The sequence below is a fragment of the Argopecten irradians genome, chromosome 14, assembly GCF_041381155.1.
Source record: "Argopecten irradians isolate NY chromosome 14, Ai_NY, whole genome shotgun sequence".
NCBI lineage: Eukaryota > Metazoa > Mollusca > Bivalvia > Pectinida > Pectinidae > Argopecten > Argopecten irradians.
In genome coordinates this window covers 999,683-1,018,934 of record NC_091147.1, presented here as the reverse complement: position 1 = coordinate 1,018,934, position 19,252 = coordinate 999,683, and the positions used below count along the sequence as shown (strand labels likewise).

Genomic DNA, 19,252 nt, shown 5'->3' with positions numbered 1-19,252 from the left:
CCAAGGGAGAAGGTCAAAAGTCAAGCGGTGTCAAAGGAGGTCAAAAGTCAAGCGGTGTCAAGGGAGTACAACAAGGTAGGCAAAATTCTAAGGACTTTGTGCAAATGAAGCATACAAATCGTTTAAGCGGACCAACCTCTTCTGCAAAAGAAATATCATTACTCGCGAAACAAAGGTATGTTAACTCCAATTAATAACACGATTACATTGATACCAACAAAACTACAGGACATTTCAAGGATTGAAGAATGCATGGTCAGTAATATGGTCTATCAATCTATGGACCGAACATCAAGGAATTAAATTATCCTTTTAATTACTTATCAGTTCCTTTAACGAAATTATTTTGAATGTAGCCGGTTAATTTCGTGGAGATGATATTTTCCCGATTTCCAGGCACATTGCTAGGATCGAGAAAATTTGATCCACGTAATAATGAGAAATAGCTCAATGATCTACCTTTGAAGTCCATAACTGGTCCATGTCCATTGTATTAGTGTTAGTGATAGTATAGCTTATTTGGTGGAACACTTTAACATGATTTTCTCGTTTTTAGATCAAATCGCAAAAATTTGGTCCACGAAAATACATTTTATACATTTCTTTTAAAATTCTCGTTGTGTTTAAAAATTGACATTAACATAGAGTTATTTGGCCGATTTATAATGTTATGAAATATTATTTTTCACGTGGATGTTCACGTGCAATATCTTTCATACCTGATAAACAATCCGGTAGCTATAAATATTGATAAAATCTTTGTCATTATAATGGGTATTGATTTTGTGTCTGCGGCTTGGAAATGTTGCCATTTATCAGCCACTCGACTTCAGGGATATTCCGTGAGTGTCCGGTTGTTATCAGGGACTGAATATCTTTAGTGGCTCTCTCTCCGGCCATCACAGACGGCCGTGTGGACGTGAGGTATGACCAGATCTAGGGAATACAACATATGGACAGATACATCACCAGGTGGACAGAAAAGTTAAAAATCTGTAACTTTATATAAAAGACATAGGCTTTTCACTACAGAAAGGGGAAGATAACTTTCACAATGTATAAGAGAACTGTAAAGAAGTAGTGTTACCATGACATTGTGGAAGGTGCACTTTGCGGAGAAGATATTGCTCGCCGATTAATTCAATCACTGCTGCCTCTTAACATCATGTCGACAGATAACCGTTTATTAGGAGATAATGCAGAAGTTAAAGCTTTTATATGTCAAAGTTAAGTATCCACCATTAAAGGACGGAAACAGAAGTAGTATTCTGATAGAAGTTTGGCAAACGAAGAACAGTTTGCTTCAGACATGATACGATTGTGAATATAAAGTTGGCGTCAGGATTAATTTCAAAATTGTGTTAACACTACAACACCAACTCTAGGAGGAGTTCATCTAAATACGATAAAATGGCCGTGCATAAGATAGAAATGGTGTGGCTAGAGATCATAAAGTCGAGTCCTGTCGAGAAGGTTCCGGTAGCATGTATATGTGACGGTGGATTAAACTCGAGTCTCCCTCGTCCACCACTGGACAGTGTCCTAGACGTTACACAGACAAACAAGTGTTTTCCGTTACCAGAAAACGTCCACGAACAGACGAAGCAGATTCTACTCGTCCCAATCACCATCCTGATCCTCGGCTGTAATTCCGGAGTACTGTGTATGATCGCGGCTAACAAGATCTTCCATACCCCAGCCTACCTCCTCATCGCTAACCTCGGTCTGGCTGATCTGACCGTAGGGGTGGTCAGTATAGGTACCATGCTGACCCGCGCCAAGGAGGAGACGCTGGACCTGTGTTTGGTGAGGATAGGCTTCACTGTCGCGTGCTGCGTCTCCTCTCTCATCTGTCTGATGTGTATCGCCGTCGAGCGGTTCATCGCCATCACGTACTCGCTGACGTACAGAACACTGGTGACGGCGTGTAAGGTAAGCGTGGTGATCCTTCTGTCATGGCTCGTGTCACTGCTGGCCGGGTTCGCACCCCTCATAGGATGGAAGGTCAAAGTTTACCATAACTACTGTTCCTTCCTTTACGTCCTGCCTTCAGACTACATAATATTCCTGTTTTCTTCCTGTGTATTGTTACCGATAATAGTAACATTTACAATGTATGGATTGATCTATAAATATGCCAGGCGGCACATAAAGAGAATAGAAGCCATTGAAAATCTACACTTGGATAGGAGGAATCATAGAATTTTGAGATTTTCTCCAAGAAATTTCAAGTCTCTGAAAACCTTGTTGGCGGTGTTTGGTTGTGTGATTGTGACGTGGCTTCCGTTTCTGATCACGACCATTACACACGTCATATCCGGCTACACAACCTGCTTCCTGAAGGATATTGTAGGAACACATCTTCTATTGTTAGGATTCACAAACTCTTTCTTGAACCCACTGATATATGCGCTTGGTACGAAGGATTTCAGAGACAAAGTCAGAGAACTGTTTGGCCGGCGGGTCGGTAACTCTCCATAGCATTGGGATGTGTACGGACTACGACAGACCGCCTTGTTGGTTATGACTGACCATAAGGCAGGACATCGTCCAGGACTTATGTATGTTCGTGTGATCTGTCTGTATCAACGAGTTTACAAAACCAATAATAGATATAATAGATTAATGTTTTTTTTTTCTTTTGCATGTACGATTCCTTTTCGTTTAAATATAGCATGTTGTTTCTATGCTTGGCGTTTCCCCCTAACCCTTACGACCAATTTGTGTATATTAAACTGTGCATATTGAAAATGATGTCAACGATGTTGCATTAAAATGACACCATACCTGCATATTAGCTGTTTTTGTTGTATCACTAATTCCGTGTTATATTTAATGACGTCAATGATTTCAGTTCTGAGTAACTACATACTGTAACTACAACTTTCTTTGTTGTATCATTAATTCTGTGGTATATTTAATGACGTCAATGATTTCTGTTCTCAGTAACTAACTACAACTTTACTTTCGCGATTAGAGTAATTTCGCCAACTTTTTTTTCTCCGCGGATAAGTATCAACCTCGCTTATATTGGGGATGGTTTAGCGGCATACACGTAGTTATAAACAACAAACACCGATATGCAAAATCATTTTTTATATAAATAAAACACTTTGCACACAGAGCGTCCCCTAATATCACACAAAGTTTGATAAACATTTCCAACAGTTTCAGAGAAGGCACACTGCTAGCAATAATAAACATTGCACTATAATGTTGATGAACGGTTACATGGTTTGCTTAAACAGATTTTGTTTGTCTTACAAAGTAGACTCAAAATCTAATTAAATGTAATAATGCATTCAAGGTGAATGCATTAACTTTAAAACAGTGTCACGTTCTTAATAAAAAATAAAACTAAACAAGAAAATAAAATTAAGAATAAAAACCAACAGAAATAAGGCTGATAAAAATGTGAATCGAAACATGTAACAGTAATGTGAACGTTAATTGTAACAGTATATATTACTTATGATGTAGAGAAAGGTCAACAATTCACACATATAAAATATTACACGAAGCTATGCAAGGGATAACATGTCGCATGTATAACTGAAATAAACTGACAAAAGATATTATATTATCAGCTTAAAAGAACAAGGTAACAAAATCATTCTAATCAGCTAGAAAGAGGTAACTATTGTTTCCAAACAATTGGTCAAATAACAAAACCAGTGTCACTTTTGAACGGAAAACAAACTTTAGATCCAAATGAAATAATAGAATAGAAATATTAAATAAAGAAATATATCTACATTCTAATGAAAAAACCTTAAAAATTGTATCTTAATTAAGCATTCATGTCATTGTGCTTTAATTGCATCGGGGCATGAAAGAAATTTTGTTTGCAAATTGTGTTCAGCTGCAATCCGCAAAAATCCACAAAAGTTTCCAAACATAATTTATTTCATAACCCCATGAAATTGAAACATAATAATGACATCAATGATTATAATCAATTTTAAGATTATTTCATGAATTTAAACAAACGATACTGTTGATTTTTAAAGAGATTTTTCCCAAATCAATACGAAACGTCGAAGTCCTATGTGACATAAAGATAAGGTCGGGTTTTCACGTCATTGGAGGATGCTTTCTTCATAGAGGCATGAAGAAAAAGAATTGGTCAATCAGAAAATCGAATTAAATTCTCTTTCATACGTGGATATTAAGGATAGGGATATTCTACCCTCGGGATCACAAAATGTTGGAAAATCCTTGGCAAGCCTCGGGTAGGTTATTCATACCCTTCACATCAACAAAGGAAAGAGACTTATAATCCACAAAAATAACCGGCCATACCCTAATTAACTAGTGTACTGACCAGCAGTTTATCCACGTAACGAATACTTAGAATATAAAGATATTCAAGGCCCTCAAACTGATATATAACCAAGTATGTTGAGAATAAAAAAACTTTACATATCACCAAGCAAATATTTTGATAAAATTAACACACTGGGGTAAATATAACGATATTCAAATTCTAACAAAAATAATGAAAACAATTTTAGTAAAAAAAAAAGATTCTTACAAACTATTGATTTTTAGCAGTTTAAGAAATAAGGCAAACATCATGAAATCCAAAATATTTCAAAATATTCATTAAAGTATATGTCTAAAAGTTTCTGAAACTTATGCTTCCCAGAAAGGCACCTGCTGTATTAATATCACTAACAGATCAATAATTAATATTGGCCATATTCATTCAGGGATGTAGAAGAGATCGATCTGTTGGTAAATAAGGCAACGTTCGTATCCTACAGTTATCATCAACAGATTAAACGTGGCTCCGTCAGACAGGTCAAGGTCAGTTACAAAATCAATCCATTATCTGATTATAAATCTATATTTACAATAGAATCAGAAAATAAACATAAAAATTAAACAAAAGATAAATATCTCTATCATAAAACAAGGAGTACATGAACAAAATGATTTTGATAATATGCCATACAAACATGCTTACATGTAGGTATGAAAGAAAAATATCTCTTTCATAAAACAAGGAGTACATGAACAAAATGATTTTGATAATATGCCATACAAACATAAAAATTAAACAAAAGATAAATATCTCTATCATAAAACAAGGAGTACATGAACAAAATGATTTTGATAATATGCCATACAAACATGCTTGTTACGTATTAATGTCGCTCTCTAATGACTAGAAGATGAAATAGTTTAAAATAATTTGATTGATTTATCGATTTATGAAGTACATGTATATGTGCAGTTTATTTACGTCATGCACATTTAATGCCACAATACACGCATTATATTGCAAACAACAAGTATCGATAACTAGCAGGAGGGTTTCCAGACACAAAAGAATAACGCAACACCTTTGAAATCGTAGACCAAAAATTAAAAAAAAAAACAAAACAAAAACCGGACGGACATTCTTTTCTTTTTCATCCCTATGAAGAATGTCCATGTATGTTTTGTCTATGGCTTGATACACCCAAACGATAAAAATGATGCTTAAATAGTTTACCTACAGAGATAAAACGCCCATGCTAATGGTCATACTGATACCTGTAGCAGGAACAGCTAGAAGTGGCCTTATCTAAATACTCGTATCACGATAAAATTCTCATGACGACAACAGCAATCATGGATAAAACGTTTGATAGTTATGGGTCATCTAATGCTATATCTGTAGAAGTGCTACATCATCGTGGTTAGTGGGACGCTTGTACTGCACTTCACAGCGGAAACATTAGACTAATTGTAGACATTTTGACGATGTTATTTTTAAGCATTATTATTGCCTTCAAGTCTGGCTTAGTACACGCTATTTCTTTCTTGGATTCCCTGAAAATCTAGATAAGAGATTATGAGAACATTATTTTAAGAACTATCACAAATTCGGTTTCCAGGTCAAATTTGAATTTCAATGTAAAACACCAGTGATAAGAAGTTATTTGATAACAGATATGCAATATTTATACGTCTAAAATAAAACGTGGTACATGTATAATGATTACTACATCGATAGGACCGGATGATTTAAGTCGGGATTATCTACTATAAAACCGAACAAACACAAATAACATTTTCAAACAAGCGTTCCCTAGAGGAAGAAATGACGGATTCATGGCAATCAGTAGGCCTACAATATATATTTTACTTAGCTGGGCTTTGATTCCATGTGCCTCCGGAAGGCCATGAGGCCAAAACGTTATAAAGGAAAAGGCATTAACATTACATGTACTTCAGCTGCAGTATAAATAAAACAATTGACATGGTGTCTGCAGTCTAGACCTTGTATGTTCACTGTTCGTCCTTTTTTCAGTATTTTGATATGCCATACGCTAGAACATCACGATTACTCTTGATACTACAATATAAAAGGCTGTTATGCGACCAGTTAAATATGTATATAACAAAAATAAATAATTGGTCCCGACAATTAGCCCTAATACCACTTGGTGTACGCTTTAGAACCTAAACAGAGTATGCAATACAATAGTCATAGATTCAAATATTCCTTTTAACGTATAAGTCAATACAAATCTAGTACAAAGCTATTGTTTTTAACGATGGAATATGTGGCTAATACGAACTAAATGCAGGTATTCCATGATGTTTGATTGGTTGAAATAATTTGTTATTTCTCACATTTGAGATCACGAAAACGCGTCCAAAAAGGATTGCATCCTTGACATTTGATGAGGACTCGTTTTACAATGGGTCTGATTTAATCTGACGGAATCAGTATGATGATGATGGTTTAAGTATGTCACAACGGCTTCCCCGGATGACTTCCGGTGTACGGAGACGGGTCAAAAGAAGGGATCACATCCTTGCCATCTAATGGCTGCACCGTACCACCTGTAGATTGGAACATGGACACTTAGAGAAGAGTGAAGAACAAACTATGACATAGGCATACGTTATAGCTAGTAATTCTCACAAATACATTTCTGGGATTTTGTTTTGGTCGCGTAAAATGATTTGGCGAAAGAAAAGAAAACAAAATGCATATCTGTAAAATGGTGTCCATTACAAAATATCAATACACAATGTTTGTCCTAATGATACTCACTTTGACATTATAACATGCTCTAGTGACGGGATCTTATCATCTTCCTTCCGCCTCGATAGAAGAGTTTGACCTTTCACTGTCCGACCATGTCTAGTTTCTGTAAAGACCACGTTGGAGACATCAAATGCTAATTTTATGCATGAATGTACTTTTGAGATAAAATAATTATTACTAAGCTCATGAACAAATGGTGAATACACAGATGTCTGATAATCCTAATATGGATGTCAATATTTTTAAGGGCAATAAGTTCAATATTTCTGACAAAGTTTTTCATCTCAGTCAAGGTAACAAGACAAATTCTAATAGTGTTTTACGCAAAAATATTGATACAGGGAATGCAACAAGCCAAACCTCAATCAAGGTAATGAAACCAACAGAACCTCAAGGGAATGCAATAAGCAAACCTACAATTAAGGAAATTAAACCAACAGTACACCCAGGAAATCAAACAAGCCAACACTCATTAAGGTAATAAAACCAACAGAATATTCAGGGAATGCGACAAGTCAACCGTCAGTCAGGGTAATGGAACCAATGGGGCATTCAGGGAATGCAGCAAGCCAACCCTTAGTCAGGGTAATGAAACCAACAAAACACTCAGGGAATGAAGCAAGCCAACCCTTAGTCAGGGTAATGAAACCAACAGAACACTCAGGGAATGAAACAAGCCAACCCTTAGTCAGGGTAATGAAACCAACAGAACACTCAGGGAATGAAACAAGCCAACCCTTAGTCAGGGTAATGAAACCAACAGAACACTCAGGGAATGAAACAAGCCAACCCTTAGTCAGGGTAATGAAACCAACAGAACACTCAGGGAATGAAACAAGCCAACCCTTAGTCAGGGTAATGAAACCAACAGAACACTCAGGGAATGAAGCAAGCCAACCCTTAGTCAGGGTAATGAAACCAACAGAACACCCAGGGAATGAAACAAGCCAACCCTCAGTCAAGGTAATGAAACCAACAGAACACTCAGGGAATGAAACAAGCCAACCTTCAATCAGGGTAATGAAACCAACAGAACACTCAGGGAATGAAACAAGCCAACCCTTAGTCAGGGTAATGAAACCAACAAAACACTCAGGAAATGAAACAAGCCAACTCTCAATCAAGGTAATGAAACCAACAGAATACCCAGGGAATGCAGCAAGCCAACTCTCAATCAAGGTAATGAAACCAACAGAACACCCAGGGAATCCAACAAGCCAACTCTCAATCAAGGTAATGAAACCAACAGAACACCCTAGGAATCCAACAAGTGAAACCAACAGAACACCCAAGGAATCCAACAAGCCAACTCTCAATCAAGGTAATGAAACCAACAGAACACCCAGGGAATGCAGCAAGCCAACTCTCAATCAAGGTAATGAAACCAACAGAACACCCAGGGAATGCAGCAAGCCAACTCTCAATCAAGGTAATGAAACCAACAGAACACCCAAGGAATCCAACAAGCCAACTCTCAATCAAGGTAATGAAACCAACAGAACACCCTAGGAATCCAACAAGCCAACTCTCAATCAAGGTAATGAAACCAACAGAATACCCAAGGAATCCTACAAGCCAACTCTCAATCAAGGTAATGAAACCAACAGAATACCCGGGGAATCCAACAAGCCAACTCTCAATCAAGGTAATGAAACCAACAGAACACCCAAGGAATCCAACAAGCCAACTCTCAATCAAGGTAATGAAACCAACAGAACACCCTAGGAATCCAACAAGCCAACTCTCAATCAAGGTAATGAAACCAACAGAACACCCAAGGAATCCAACAAGCCAACTCTCAATCAGGTAATGAAACCAACAGAACACTAGGAATAAAAGCCAACTCTCAATCAAGGAATGAAACAACAGAACACCAGGGAATGCAGCAAGCCAACCCTCAATCAAGGTAATGAAACCAACAGAACACCCAGGGAATGCAGCAAGCCAACTCTCAATCAAGGTAATGAAACCAACAGAACACCCAGGGAATGCAACAAGCCAACTCTCAATCAAGGTAATGAAACCAACAGAACACCCAGGGAATGCAGCAAGCCAACTCTCAATCAAGGTAATGAAACCAACAGAACACCCAGGGAATGCAGCAAGCCAACTCTCAATCAAGGTAATGAAACCAACAGAACACCCAGGGAATGCAGCAAGCCAACTCTCAATCAAGGTAATGAAACCAACAGAACACCCAGGGAATGCAGCAAGCCAACTCTCAATCAAGGTAATGAAACCAACAGAACACCCAGGGAATGCAGCAAGCCAACTCTCAATCAAGGTAATGAAACCAACAGAACACCCAGGGAATGCAGCAAGCCAACTCTCAATCAAGGTAATGAAACCAACAGAACACCCAGGGAATGCAGCAAGCCAACTCTCAATCAAGAAGGTAATGAAACCAACAGAATACCCAGGGAATGCAGCAAGCCAACTCTCAATCAAGGTAATGAAACCAACAGAACACCCAGGGAATGCAGCAAGCCAACTCTCAATCAAGGTAATGAAACCAACAGAACACCCAGGGAATGCAGCAAGCCAACTCTCAATCAAGGTAATGAAACCAACAGAACACCCAGGGAATGCAGCAAGCCAACTCTCAATCAAGGTAATGAAACCAACAGAACACCCAGGGAATGCAACAAGCCAACTCTCAATCAAGGTAATGAAACCAACAGAACACCCAGGGAATGCAGCAAGCCAACTCTCAATCAAGGTAATGAAACCAACAGAACACCCAGGGAATGCAGCAAGCCAACTCTCAATCAAGGTAATGAAACCAACAGAACACCCAGGGAATGCAGCAAGCCAACTCTCAATCAAGGTAATGAAACCAACAGAATACCCAGGGAATGCAGCAAGCCAACTCTCAATCAAGGTAATGAAACCAACAGAACACCCAGGGAATGCAGTAAGCCAACTCTCAATCAAAAGGTAATGAAACCAACAGAATACCCAGGGAATGCAGCAAGCCAACTCTCAATCAAGGTAATGAAACCAACAGAACACCCAGGGAATGCAGCAAGCCAACTCTCAATCAAGAAGGTAATGAAACCAACAGAATACCCAGGGAATGCAGCAAGCCAACTCTCAATCAAGGTAATGAAACCAACAGAACACCCAGGGAATGCAGCAAGCCAACTCTCAATCAAGGTAATGAAACCAAAGGGCACCCAGGGAATCAACAAGCCAACTCTCAATCAGGTCTGTGGGAGCTAAGTCTGTGTAGTGAGAGGGGGATGTGTGATACAACTCTAATCAAGGTAATGACCAATGTCTAAATATACAGGGTCTGTGGGAGGCTAAGTCTGTGTAGTGAGAGGTGGTTCTGTGTGATACATTGTACTTACCAATGTCTAATATACAGGGTCTGTGGGAGGCTAAGTCTGTGTAGTGAGAAGTGGTTCTGTGTGATACATTGTACTTACCAATGTCTAATATACAGGGTCTGTGGGAGGCTAAGTCTGTGTAGTGAGAAGTGGTTCTGTGTGATACATTGTACTTACCAATGTCTAATATACAGGGTCTGTGAGTGGCTAAGTCTGTGTAGTGAGAAGTGGTTCTGTGTGATACATTGTACTTACCAATGTCTAATATACAGGGTCTGTGGGAGGCTAAGTCTGTGTAGTGAGAGGTGGTTCTGTGTGATACATTGTACTTACCAATGTCTAATATACAGGGTCTGTGGGAGGCTAAGTCTGTGTAGTGAGAAGTGGTTCTGTGTGATACATTGTACTTACCAATGTCTAATATACAGGGTCTGTGGGAGGCTAAGTCTGTGTAGTGAGAGGTGGTTCTGTGTGATACATTGTACTTACCAATGTCTAATATACAGGGTCTGTGGGAGGCTAAGTCTGTGTAGTGAGAAGTGGTTCTGTGTGATACATTGTACTTACCAATGTCTAATATACAGGGTCTGTGGGAGGCTAAGTCTGTGTAGTGAGAAGTGGTTCTGTGTGATACATTGTACTTACCAACGTCTAATATACAGGGTCTGTGGGAGGCTAAGTCTGTGTAGTGAGAAGTGGTTCTGTGTGATACATTGTACTTACCAACGTCTAATATACAGGGTCTGTGGGAGGCTAAGTTTGTGTAGTTAGAGGTGGTTCTGTGTGATACATTGTACTTACCAATGTCTAATATACAGGGTCTGTGGGAGGCTAAGTCTGTGTAGTGAGAAGTGGTTCTGTGTGATACATTGTACTTACCAATGTCTAATATACAGGGTCTGTGGGAGGCTAAGTCTGTGTAGTGAGAAGTGGTTTTTGTGTGATACATTGTACTTACCAATGTCTAATATACAGGGTCTGTGGGAGGCTAAGTCTGTGTAGTGAGAAGTGGTTCTGTGTGATACATTGTACTTACCAATGTCTAATATACAGGGTCTGTGGGAGGCTAAGTCTGTGTAGTGAGAAGTGGTTCTGTGTGATACATTGTACTTACCAATGTCTAATATACAGGGTCTGTGGGAGGCTAAGTCTGTGTAGTGAGAAGTGGTTCTGTGTGATACATTGTACTTACCAATGTCTAATATACAGGGTCTGTGGGAGGCTAAGTCTGTGTAGTGAGAAGTGGTTCTGTGTGATACATTGTACTTACCAATGTCTAATAACATTGTACTAATTTATAAGGGTCTGTGGGAGGCTAAGTCTGTGTAGTAAGTGTGGAGAAGTGGTTCTGTGTGATACATTGTACTTACCAATGTCTAATATACAGGGTCTGTGAGTGGCTAAGTCTGTGTAGTGAGAAGTGGCTCTGTGTGATACATTGTACTTACCAATGTCTAATATACAGGGTCTGTGAGTGGCTAAGTCTGTGTAGTGAGAAGTGGTTCTGTGTGATACATTGTACTTACCAACGTCTAATATACAGGGTCTGTGGGAGGCTAAGTCTGTGTAGTGAGAAGTGGTTCTGTGTGATACATTGTACTTACCAACGTCTAATATACAGGGTCTGTGGGAGGCTAAGTCTGTGTAGTGAGAAGTGGTTCTGTGTGATACATTGTACTTACCAACGTCTAATATACAGGGTCTGTGGGAGGCTAAGTCTGTGTAGTGAGAAGTGGTTCTGTGTGATACATTGTACTTACCAATGTCTAATATACAGGGTCTGTGGGAGGCTAAGTCTGTGTAGTGAGAAGTGGTTCTGTGTGATACATTGTACTTACCAATGTCTAATATACAGGGTCTGTGGGAGGCTAAGTCTGTGTAGTGAGAGGTGGTTCTGATCTGTGGGAGGCTAAGTCTGTGTAGTGAGAAGTGGTTCTGTGTGATACATTGTACTTACCAATGTCTAATATACAGGGTCTGTGGGAGGCTAAGTCTGTGTAGTGAGAGGTGGTTCTGTGTGATACATTGTACTTACCAATGTCTAATATACAGGGTCTGTGGGAGGCTAAGTCTGTGTGTAGTGAGAGGTGGTTCTGTGTGATACATTATACTTATACCAATGTCTAATATACAGGGTCTGTGGGAGGCTAAGTCTGTGTAGTGAGAGGTGGTTCTGTGTGATACATTGTACTTACCAATGTCTAATATACAGGGTCTGTGGGAGGCTAAGTCTGTGTAGTGAGAGGTGGTTCTGATCTGTGGGAGGCTAAGTCTGTGTAGTGAGAAGTGGTTCTGTGTGATACATTGTACTTACCAATGTCTAATATAAAGGGTCTGTGGGAGGCTAAGTCTGTGTAGTGAGAAGTGGTTCTGTGTGATACATTGTACTTACCAATGTCTAATATACAGGGTCTGTGGGAGGCTAAGTCTGTGTAGTGAGAGGTGGTTCTGATCTGTGGGAGGCTAAGTCTGTGTAGTGAGAAGTGGTTCTGTGTGATACATTGTACTTACCAATGTCTAATATACAGGGTCTGTGGTAGGCTAAGTCTGTGTAGTGAGAGGTGGTTCTGTGTGATACATTGTACTTACCAATGTCTAATATACAGGGTCTGTGGGAGGCTAAGTCTGTGTAGTGAGAAGTGGTTTTGTGTGATACATTGTACTTACCAACGTCTAATATACAGGGTCTGTGGGAGGCTAAGTCTGTGTAGTGAGAGGTGGTTCTGATCTGTGGGAGGCTAAGTCTGTGTAGTGAGAAGTGGTTCTGTGTGATACATTGTACTTACCAATGTCTAATATACAGGGTCTGTGGGAGGCTAAGTCTGTGTAGTGAGAGGTGGTTCTGATCTGTGGGAGGCTAAGTCTGTGTAGTGAGAAGTGGTTCTGTGTGATACATTGTACTTACCAATGTCTAATATACAGGGTCTGTGGGAGGCTAAGTCTGTGTAGTGAGAGGTGGTTCTGATCTGTGGGAGGCTAAGTCTGTGTAGTGAGAAGTGGTTCTGTGTGATACATTGTACTTACCAATGTCTAATATACAGGGTCTGTGGGAGGCTAAGTCTGTGTAGTGAGAAGTGGTTCTGTGTGATACATTGTACTTACCAATGTCTAATATACAGGGTCTGTGGGAGGCTAAGTCTGTGTAGTGAGAGGTGGTTCTGATCTGTGGGAGGCTAAGTCTGTGTAGTGAGAAGTGGTTCTGTGTGATACATTGTACTTACCAATGTCTAATATACAGGGTCTGTGGGAGGCTAAGTCTGTGTAGTGAGAAGTGGTTCTGTGTGATACATTGTACTTACCAACGTCTAATATAAAGGGTCTGTGGGAGGCTAAGCCTGTGTAGTGAGAAGTGGTTCTGTGTGATACATTGTACTTACCAACGTCTTATATACAGGGTCTGTGAGTGACTAAGTCTGTGTAGTAAGAAGTGGTTTTGTGTGATACATTGTACTTACCAATGTCTAATATACAGGGTCTGTGGGAGGCTAAGTCTGTGTAGTGAGAAGTGGTTCTGTGTGATACATTGTACTTACCAATGTCTAATATACAGGGTCTGTGGGAGGCTAAGTCTGTGTAGTAAGAAGTAGTTTTGGGTGATACATTGTTCTTACCAATGTCTAATATACAGGGTCTGTGGGAGGCTAAGTCTGTGTAGTGAGAAGTGGTCCTGTGTGATACATTGTACTTACCAATGTCTAATATACAGGGTCTGTGGGAGGCTAAGCCTGTGTAGTGAGAGGTGGTCCTGTGTGATACATTGTACTTACCAACGTCTAATATACAGGGTCTGTGGGAGGCTAAGTCTGTGTAGTGAGAAGTGGTTCTGTGTGATACATTGTACTTACCAATGTCTAATATACAGGGTCTGTGGGAGGCTAAGTCTGTGTAGTGAGAAGTGGTTCTGTGTGATACATTGTACTTACCAATGTCTAATATACAGGGTCTGTGGGAGGCTAAGTTTGTGTAGTGAGAGGTGGTTCTGTGTGATACATTGTACTTACCAATGTCTAATATACAGGGTCTGTGGGAGGCTAAGTCTGTGTAGTGAGAAGTGGTTCTGTGTGATACATTGTACTTACCAATGTCTAATATACAGGGTCTGTGGGAGGCTAAGTCTGTGTAGTGAGAAGTGGTTCTGTGTGATACATTGTACTTACCAATGTCTAATATACAGGGTCTGTGGGAGGCTAAGTCTGTGTAGTGAGAAGTGGTTTTGTGTGATACATTGTACTTACCAATGTCTAATATACAGGGTCTGTGAGTGGCTAAGTCTGTGTAGTGAGAGGTGGTTCTGTGTGATACATTGTACTTACCAACGTCTAATATACAGGGTCTGTGAGTGGCTAAGTCTGTGTAGTGAGAAGTGGTTCTGTGTGATACATTGTACTTACCAATGTCTAATATACAGGGTCTGTGGGAGGCTAAGTCTGTGTAGTGAGAGGTGGTTCTGTGTGATACATTGTACTTACCAATGTCTAATATACAGGGTCTGTGGGAGGCTAAGTCTGTGTAGTGAGAAGTGGTTCTGTGTGATACATTGTACTTACCAATGTCTAATATACAGGGTCTGTGAGTGGCTAAGCCTGTGTAGTAGTGCAGTGAGAAGCGGTTCTCCACCCTCCAGTCAGATACCAGGTCTATCTTGTTACTGAACAGGAGGCCAATCTGACCATTCGTATTGGTCAGCCATAATGGTAACTTGGGGGTTTTAAGCATGCTTCCAACCTATAATTAACATAAAATAGAGAGGTAGTCTGGTTAGCCATGATGGTCACTTTGGGGTTTCACGCATGCTTTGAAGGGAAGAATTTGGAGCTAGTTAGCCTTAGAGGTAAATTTAGGGCTTTAAACATGCTTCTTATCTATAATTAACATAAAATACAGCGGCAGATTTTGGAGCTGTTCCCTTTGAAGATTTCAACATGCTGTCCCCATTTACATCAAATACAGGGATCATACCAACTTAGTGTAAAAATCTTGATAAACAAGTAGAGAAATAATTGCCGATATCCCACTAACCTCCGTCCTATTGTCCTGGTGTTCTGTCTTGTCGTAGTGTAGGAAGCCTATTGTACTCCTCACCTGTATTCCTTTCCTGGGTTTGGCCTGTAAACAAACACAACACTGATATCAACAACATCCTAAATATATATCTGTACCCATTTACTGTCTATCAATATACCCTAAAATCTTTATACATAGATGCAACTTATATTCTTTTTGGTAAGTAATCCCAGGCTTACTTTCCCGGCCTATTTTTGATTCAGGCTTATTATCGAGATTTCAAGGTATCACTTTAGGTTTGTTTCTGCTTAAAGCTTTTTACACTTTTCTGTTGAGTTTTATATTGACAATGCTGAAGTTACAAGAATTCCCAGAGGGATCTTGGCGCCCACCAAAGAATGATCTATGTCTGACCATTGAAAGAGGGATCTTTTCTCTGCTTTTCAAACTTACTATCAAAATCAAAAATGGCGGCCAGTCGGCCATATTGAAGAACAATGTCTCCAAAAATACAATATGCACAACTAGAACCCAAGTGGAACCTACAGATGATATTTAAGACAAGTTCCTTCAGTAATTTCTCAGAAATAGCGGTAACAAACTTCAAATACTAAAATCCAAGATAGCGGCCGGTCGGCTGTATTCTTGAACGATCAATCCCAAAAGGCATATGCACAATTGGGGCCTAAGGGAAACCTACATTTTAAATGGATCCCTTCATTACTTTCTGAGAAATAGCAGTAGCAAACATCAACTGCCAAAATCAAAGATGGCTGCCAGGAAGCCATATTTTTTTTTCCGATCAGTCTGAATATCAGCACGACACTCCAAGGGACCAAGGGAATCATGCATGTAAAATTTGAAAAATATCCATGCAGTACTTCTCAAGAAATAGCAGTTACAAGCTTTGTATACCTACGGACGACGGACAAGGGACAACGGAACACTGACGAAAGGCGATTTGAAAAAAATAATATTTATACATATTTATATACATAATTTATGATAACAATATATAATTTTCAAACGTTTTTGATAGAAATCATGTTTGCTTTACATGGCTATTATTTTCTCCATTCTACCAATCACACAAGTCACAGATGTACTTTGCCTCAACCTATCTAGTTACGTAGCATAAGTAAAACACATTATATACAGAAAGGCATCCTGACCCAATATAGTTATATAATAAAAACAGAAAACTATAATAGCCGCCAATTAGCAATAGATTTAGTAAATCAGATTAACTCAATATAAACTAGCTCAGAACGATTCCCATCCTTATATATGTACATAGATAAAGTAAAGTTTTAAAGTAGGTTACATGGAAGCCAAATCTACAAGGGATATACTTAATCTAAATGAAAACAAAAACAGTTTGTAGAATGTTGATGACAATTCAAGGCAATAAGCTAATATTGTACATAAATACAGATTAAAACATGAAAGTACAATTGCTAGCCACCAACACACATGTTTCTATATAGTGTCCATATCATCATTATAAAGTTAGATTTTACAATACAGCCAGTCTGATACCTAAATATATTTCAAGAATTCGAAAAACATATTCCTTCAATATAAGTCCGATACATGTACCTTCTTAATTTTTTTTTTTTTTGCTGAATAAGATTTCTCAAATTACTTTAAATTGCTTACAGATGCCTGCATTTACTTAAAACGTGAAGGGATGTACATGTACTGTACGTTAATAATTAAAAAGTAGGATTTTACAATCCTTTCACAGCCAATCAGTAAAACCTATTCACCTATTCCAAGTTACGATATGACAATGTCTGTTTGTTGATACATAATTTAATTACCAGGTACATGTATTTAAAATATCTTAAATTGGTTTACAATATATTCATTAAATTTGTGGAGAATAATGTACTTGAATGTTATCCTTTGATTTTTAAGAGTGATAGAAGTTGGACAGATGCAAACTAAAGGAAACATGTGGATTGTTGGAGATTAATCATGTCTGGCACACAAGAGGGGAGTTAGTAGTATTTAGCTTAGTCAGGGCTACACACTATTATATTTAGCTATGAATGCATATGTTAGTAAAGCTTTAGATAGCACAGTTATATATTAATTAGCAGGTCAGAAACTGACATTGAGTAAAACAAAGATAACAGGCCCTCATATTGTCTCTTTTCTTTTCAGTTGTTTACAAATTTGTTTGAATAAGTAAACTAGTATACATACTATTCTGCATTTGCTTATAACAGAGTTATCTACCCTTGTGGATAGGTATTGATTGTGATGTCATACATTTGCAAGTGTAAATTCATACATTTCAGAAAAGACAAGATTTCTGCTTACTAAATAATATGTACATCAGTCAATACCAAGACTCCCAGACCAGATACTTCTGTAACATACGCTACATATGATTCCTGATATTTACCAGTTTGAATTGTACCTCAATATCGTGCCTGTTATATCTGTAATACATCAGACTTACGTGCTCTTCATTCTCTTGGTCTGGGGTAGGGTTACGTTGGTCACGAGCATTTATAGGCGACTCATCCTGTTTTACATAGTTAACTGGAGATAATCTCTATATACCTCATTTTAACCAAGATACATCTGAAGGCTTTCTTTCACAACAACACTAACAAGTTAAGGCTGCATGATACCAAATCTTATGTTCATTTTGTATAAGAGTTAACTCCCCTTTAATAACAACAATAATCAGATTAATATACCAATCTGATTACCAGTAGCACATGAAATAACCGATTGTTTGTAAAAATACAACTGATACAGCTGTAAAGTTTATTATATTAGAAAATAAAAGTAGCATAAAGCCTTAAGTTCCTGAAAAAATCAACAATATTTTTAGGTAAAAATGGCTTTGTGCTGATATCATGCAGGATTGGAATTTCATGTCGTAGGTAGGATAAAGTGTAACATGCAGTTGTACAAAATCCTGATACATGCAAAGTCAGGATATTTAATGTCAGTGAAAGTTTGGGGTAACTATAGCAACATAAATACAGTAAATGGTAAGATGTTTATTTACCAAATTTATGGTTGAAAAGACCAAATAATCAAGTACATAAATTAGAATATATGCACACAAAATAAGATGAATAAATTTCAGGAAGAGGGGCCATAACTCTTGTTGGTTGATATCAACCTTAATCTGAAATACATGTATTGGTAAAACTGACACATAATAGTAATAGAGTTTTCTGACAGTCCATTATTTGTAAAGCACAAATAAGACCTACATGTTCATTATATTCGATTACAAGAAAACTTCATACATGGTTCACAGTAACTAACATTAATTTAATACAGTCACCAGTTTGTATCGTGTCGTATTATTATTATCCAGGAAACTGAATAACACTAGTATTTTATATACTATAAAAGGCATGCGACATTTTAGTGCAGTTATAATCAAGGATGAGAACGTACGAGAAGTTTGGCGTCCTCGCTGTAGATGAGGTTGTTGTTATGGAGGTAAGGTGTGGCCGTCCCCGTCATCAGTAAATTGAGGAATGCCATGCTACACTCTTCATTGTCTGTCAGTAACTTCCTCTGTCTATCATCTTCTTCCATCTGCATGTCGTCATAGATCCTGAAACATTTCAAGGAAACTTCTGTTTCTATAGACACCAATTTATTACTGGTACTCTTTTGGCCCCGCTCAATATGAGATATCCCATGCTTAGTTTCAATGAAGTTGTGAAATAGCCAAATTAATTCCCCTTTTGGCCTGTCCCTCTGGCCCCCAGGGGGTCAAGCTGACTATTTGTACAATTTTCAGTCAGTACTCCATTAGAATGCTATCGGTCAAATTTTGTTAAATTTCAAGCAGCGATTATAAAGAAGAAGTCGATTGTCGACAGAT

The 19,252-nt window shown here is 38.4% G+C and overlaps 2 protein-coding genes across 4 annotated transcripts in view; one reads left to right on the top strand and one right to left on the bottom strand.

The window, feature by feature from the left end:
* Positions 1–854: 854 nt before the first annotated feature.
* On the top strand, positions 855–2,749 carry LOC138306847 (adenosine receptor A3-like). Its single transcript, XM_069247348.1, has one exon. The coding sequence runs from the start codon at positions 1,411–1,413 to the stop codon at positions 2,479–2,481; it is 1,071 nt and encodes a 356-aa protein (XP_069103449.1). The 5' UTR covers positions 855–1,410; the 3' UTR covers positions 2,482–2,749.
* Positions 2,750–3,081: 332 nt separating this feature from the next.
* LOC138306846 (inactive ubiquitin carboxyl-terminal hydrolase MINDY-4B-like) overlaps positions 3,082–19,252 on the bottom strand; it is a 60,484-nt gene continuing 44,313 nt past the window's right edge. For 2 of the 3 annotated variants that reach the window (XM_069247345.1, XM_069247347.1), the window contains 6 exons: positions 18,817–18,979; positions 17,855–17,920; positions 15,400–15,486; positions 14,928–15,105; positions 7,055–7,151; positions 3,082–6,840 (listed from right to left, as the gene is read on the bottom strand). In XM_069247345.1, the coding sequence (XP_069103446.1) occupies positions 6,792–6,840; positions 7,055–7,151; positions 14,928–15,105; positions 15,400–15,486; positions 17,855–17,920; positions 18,817–18,979 (640 nt within the window). In that variant the 3' untranslated portion in view covers positions 3,082–6,791. The remainder of the gene's footprint in view (positions 6,841–7,054; positions 7,152–14,927; positions 15,106–15,399; positions 15,487–17,854; positions 17,921–18,816; positions 18,980–19,252) is intronic. The other variant, XM_069247346.1, reaches the window with a different exon arrangement.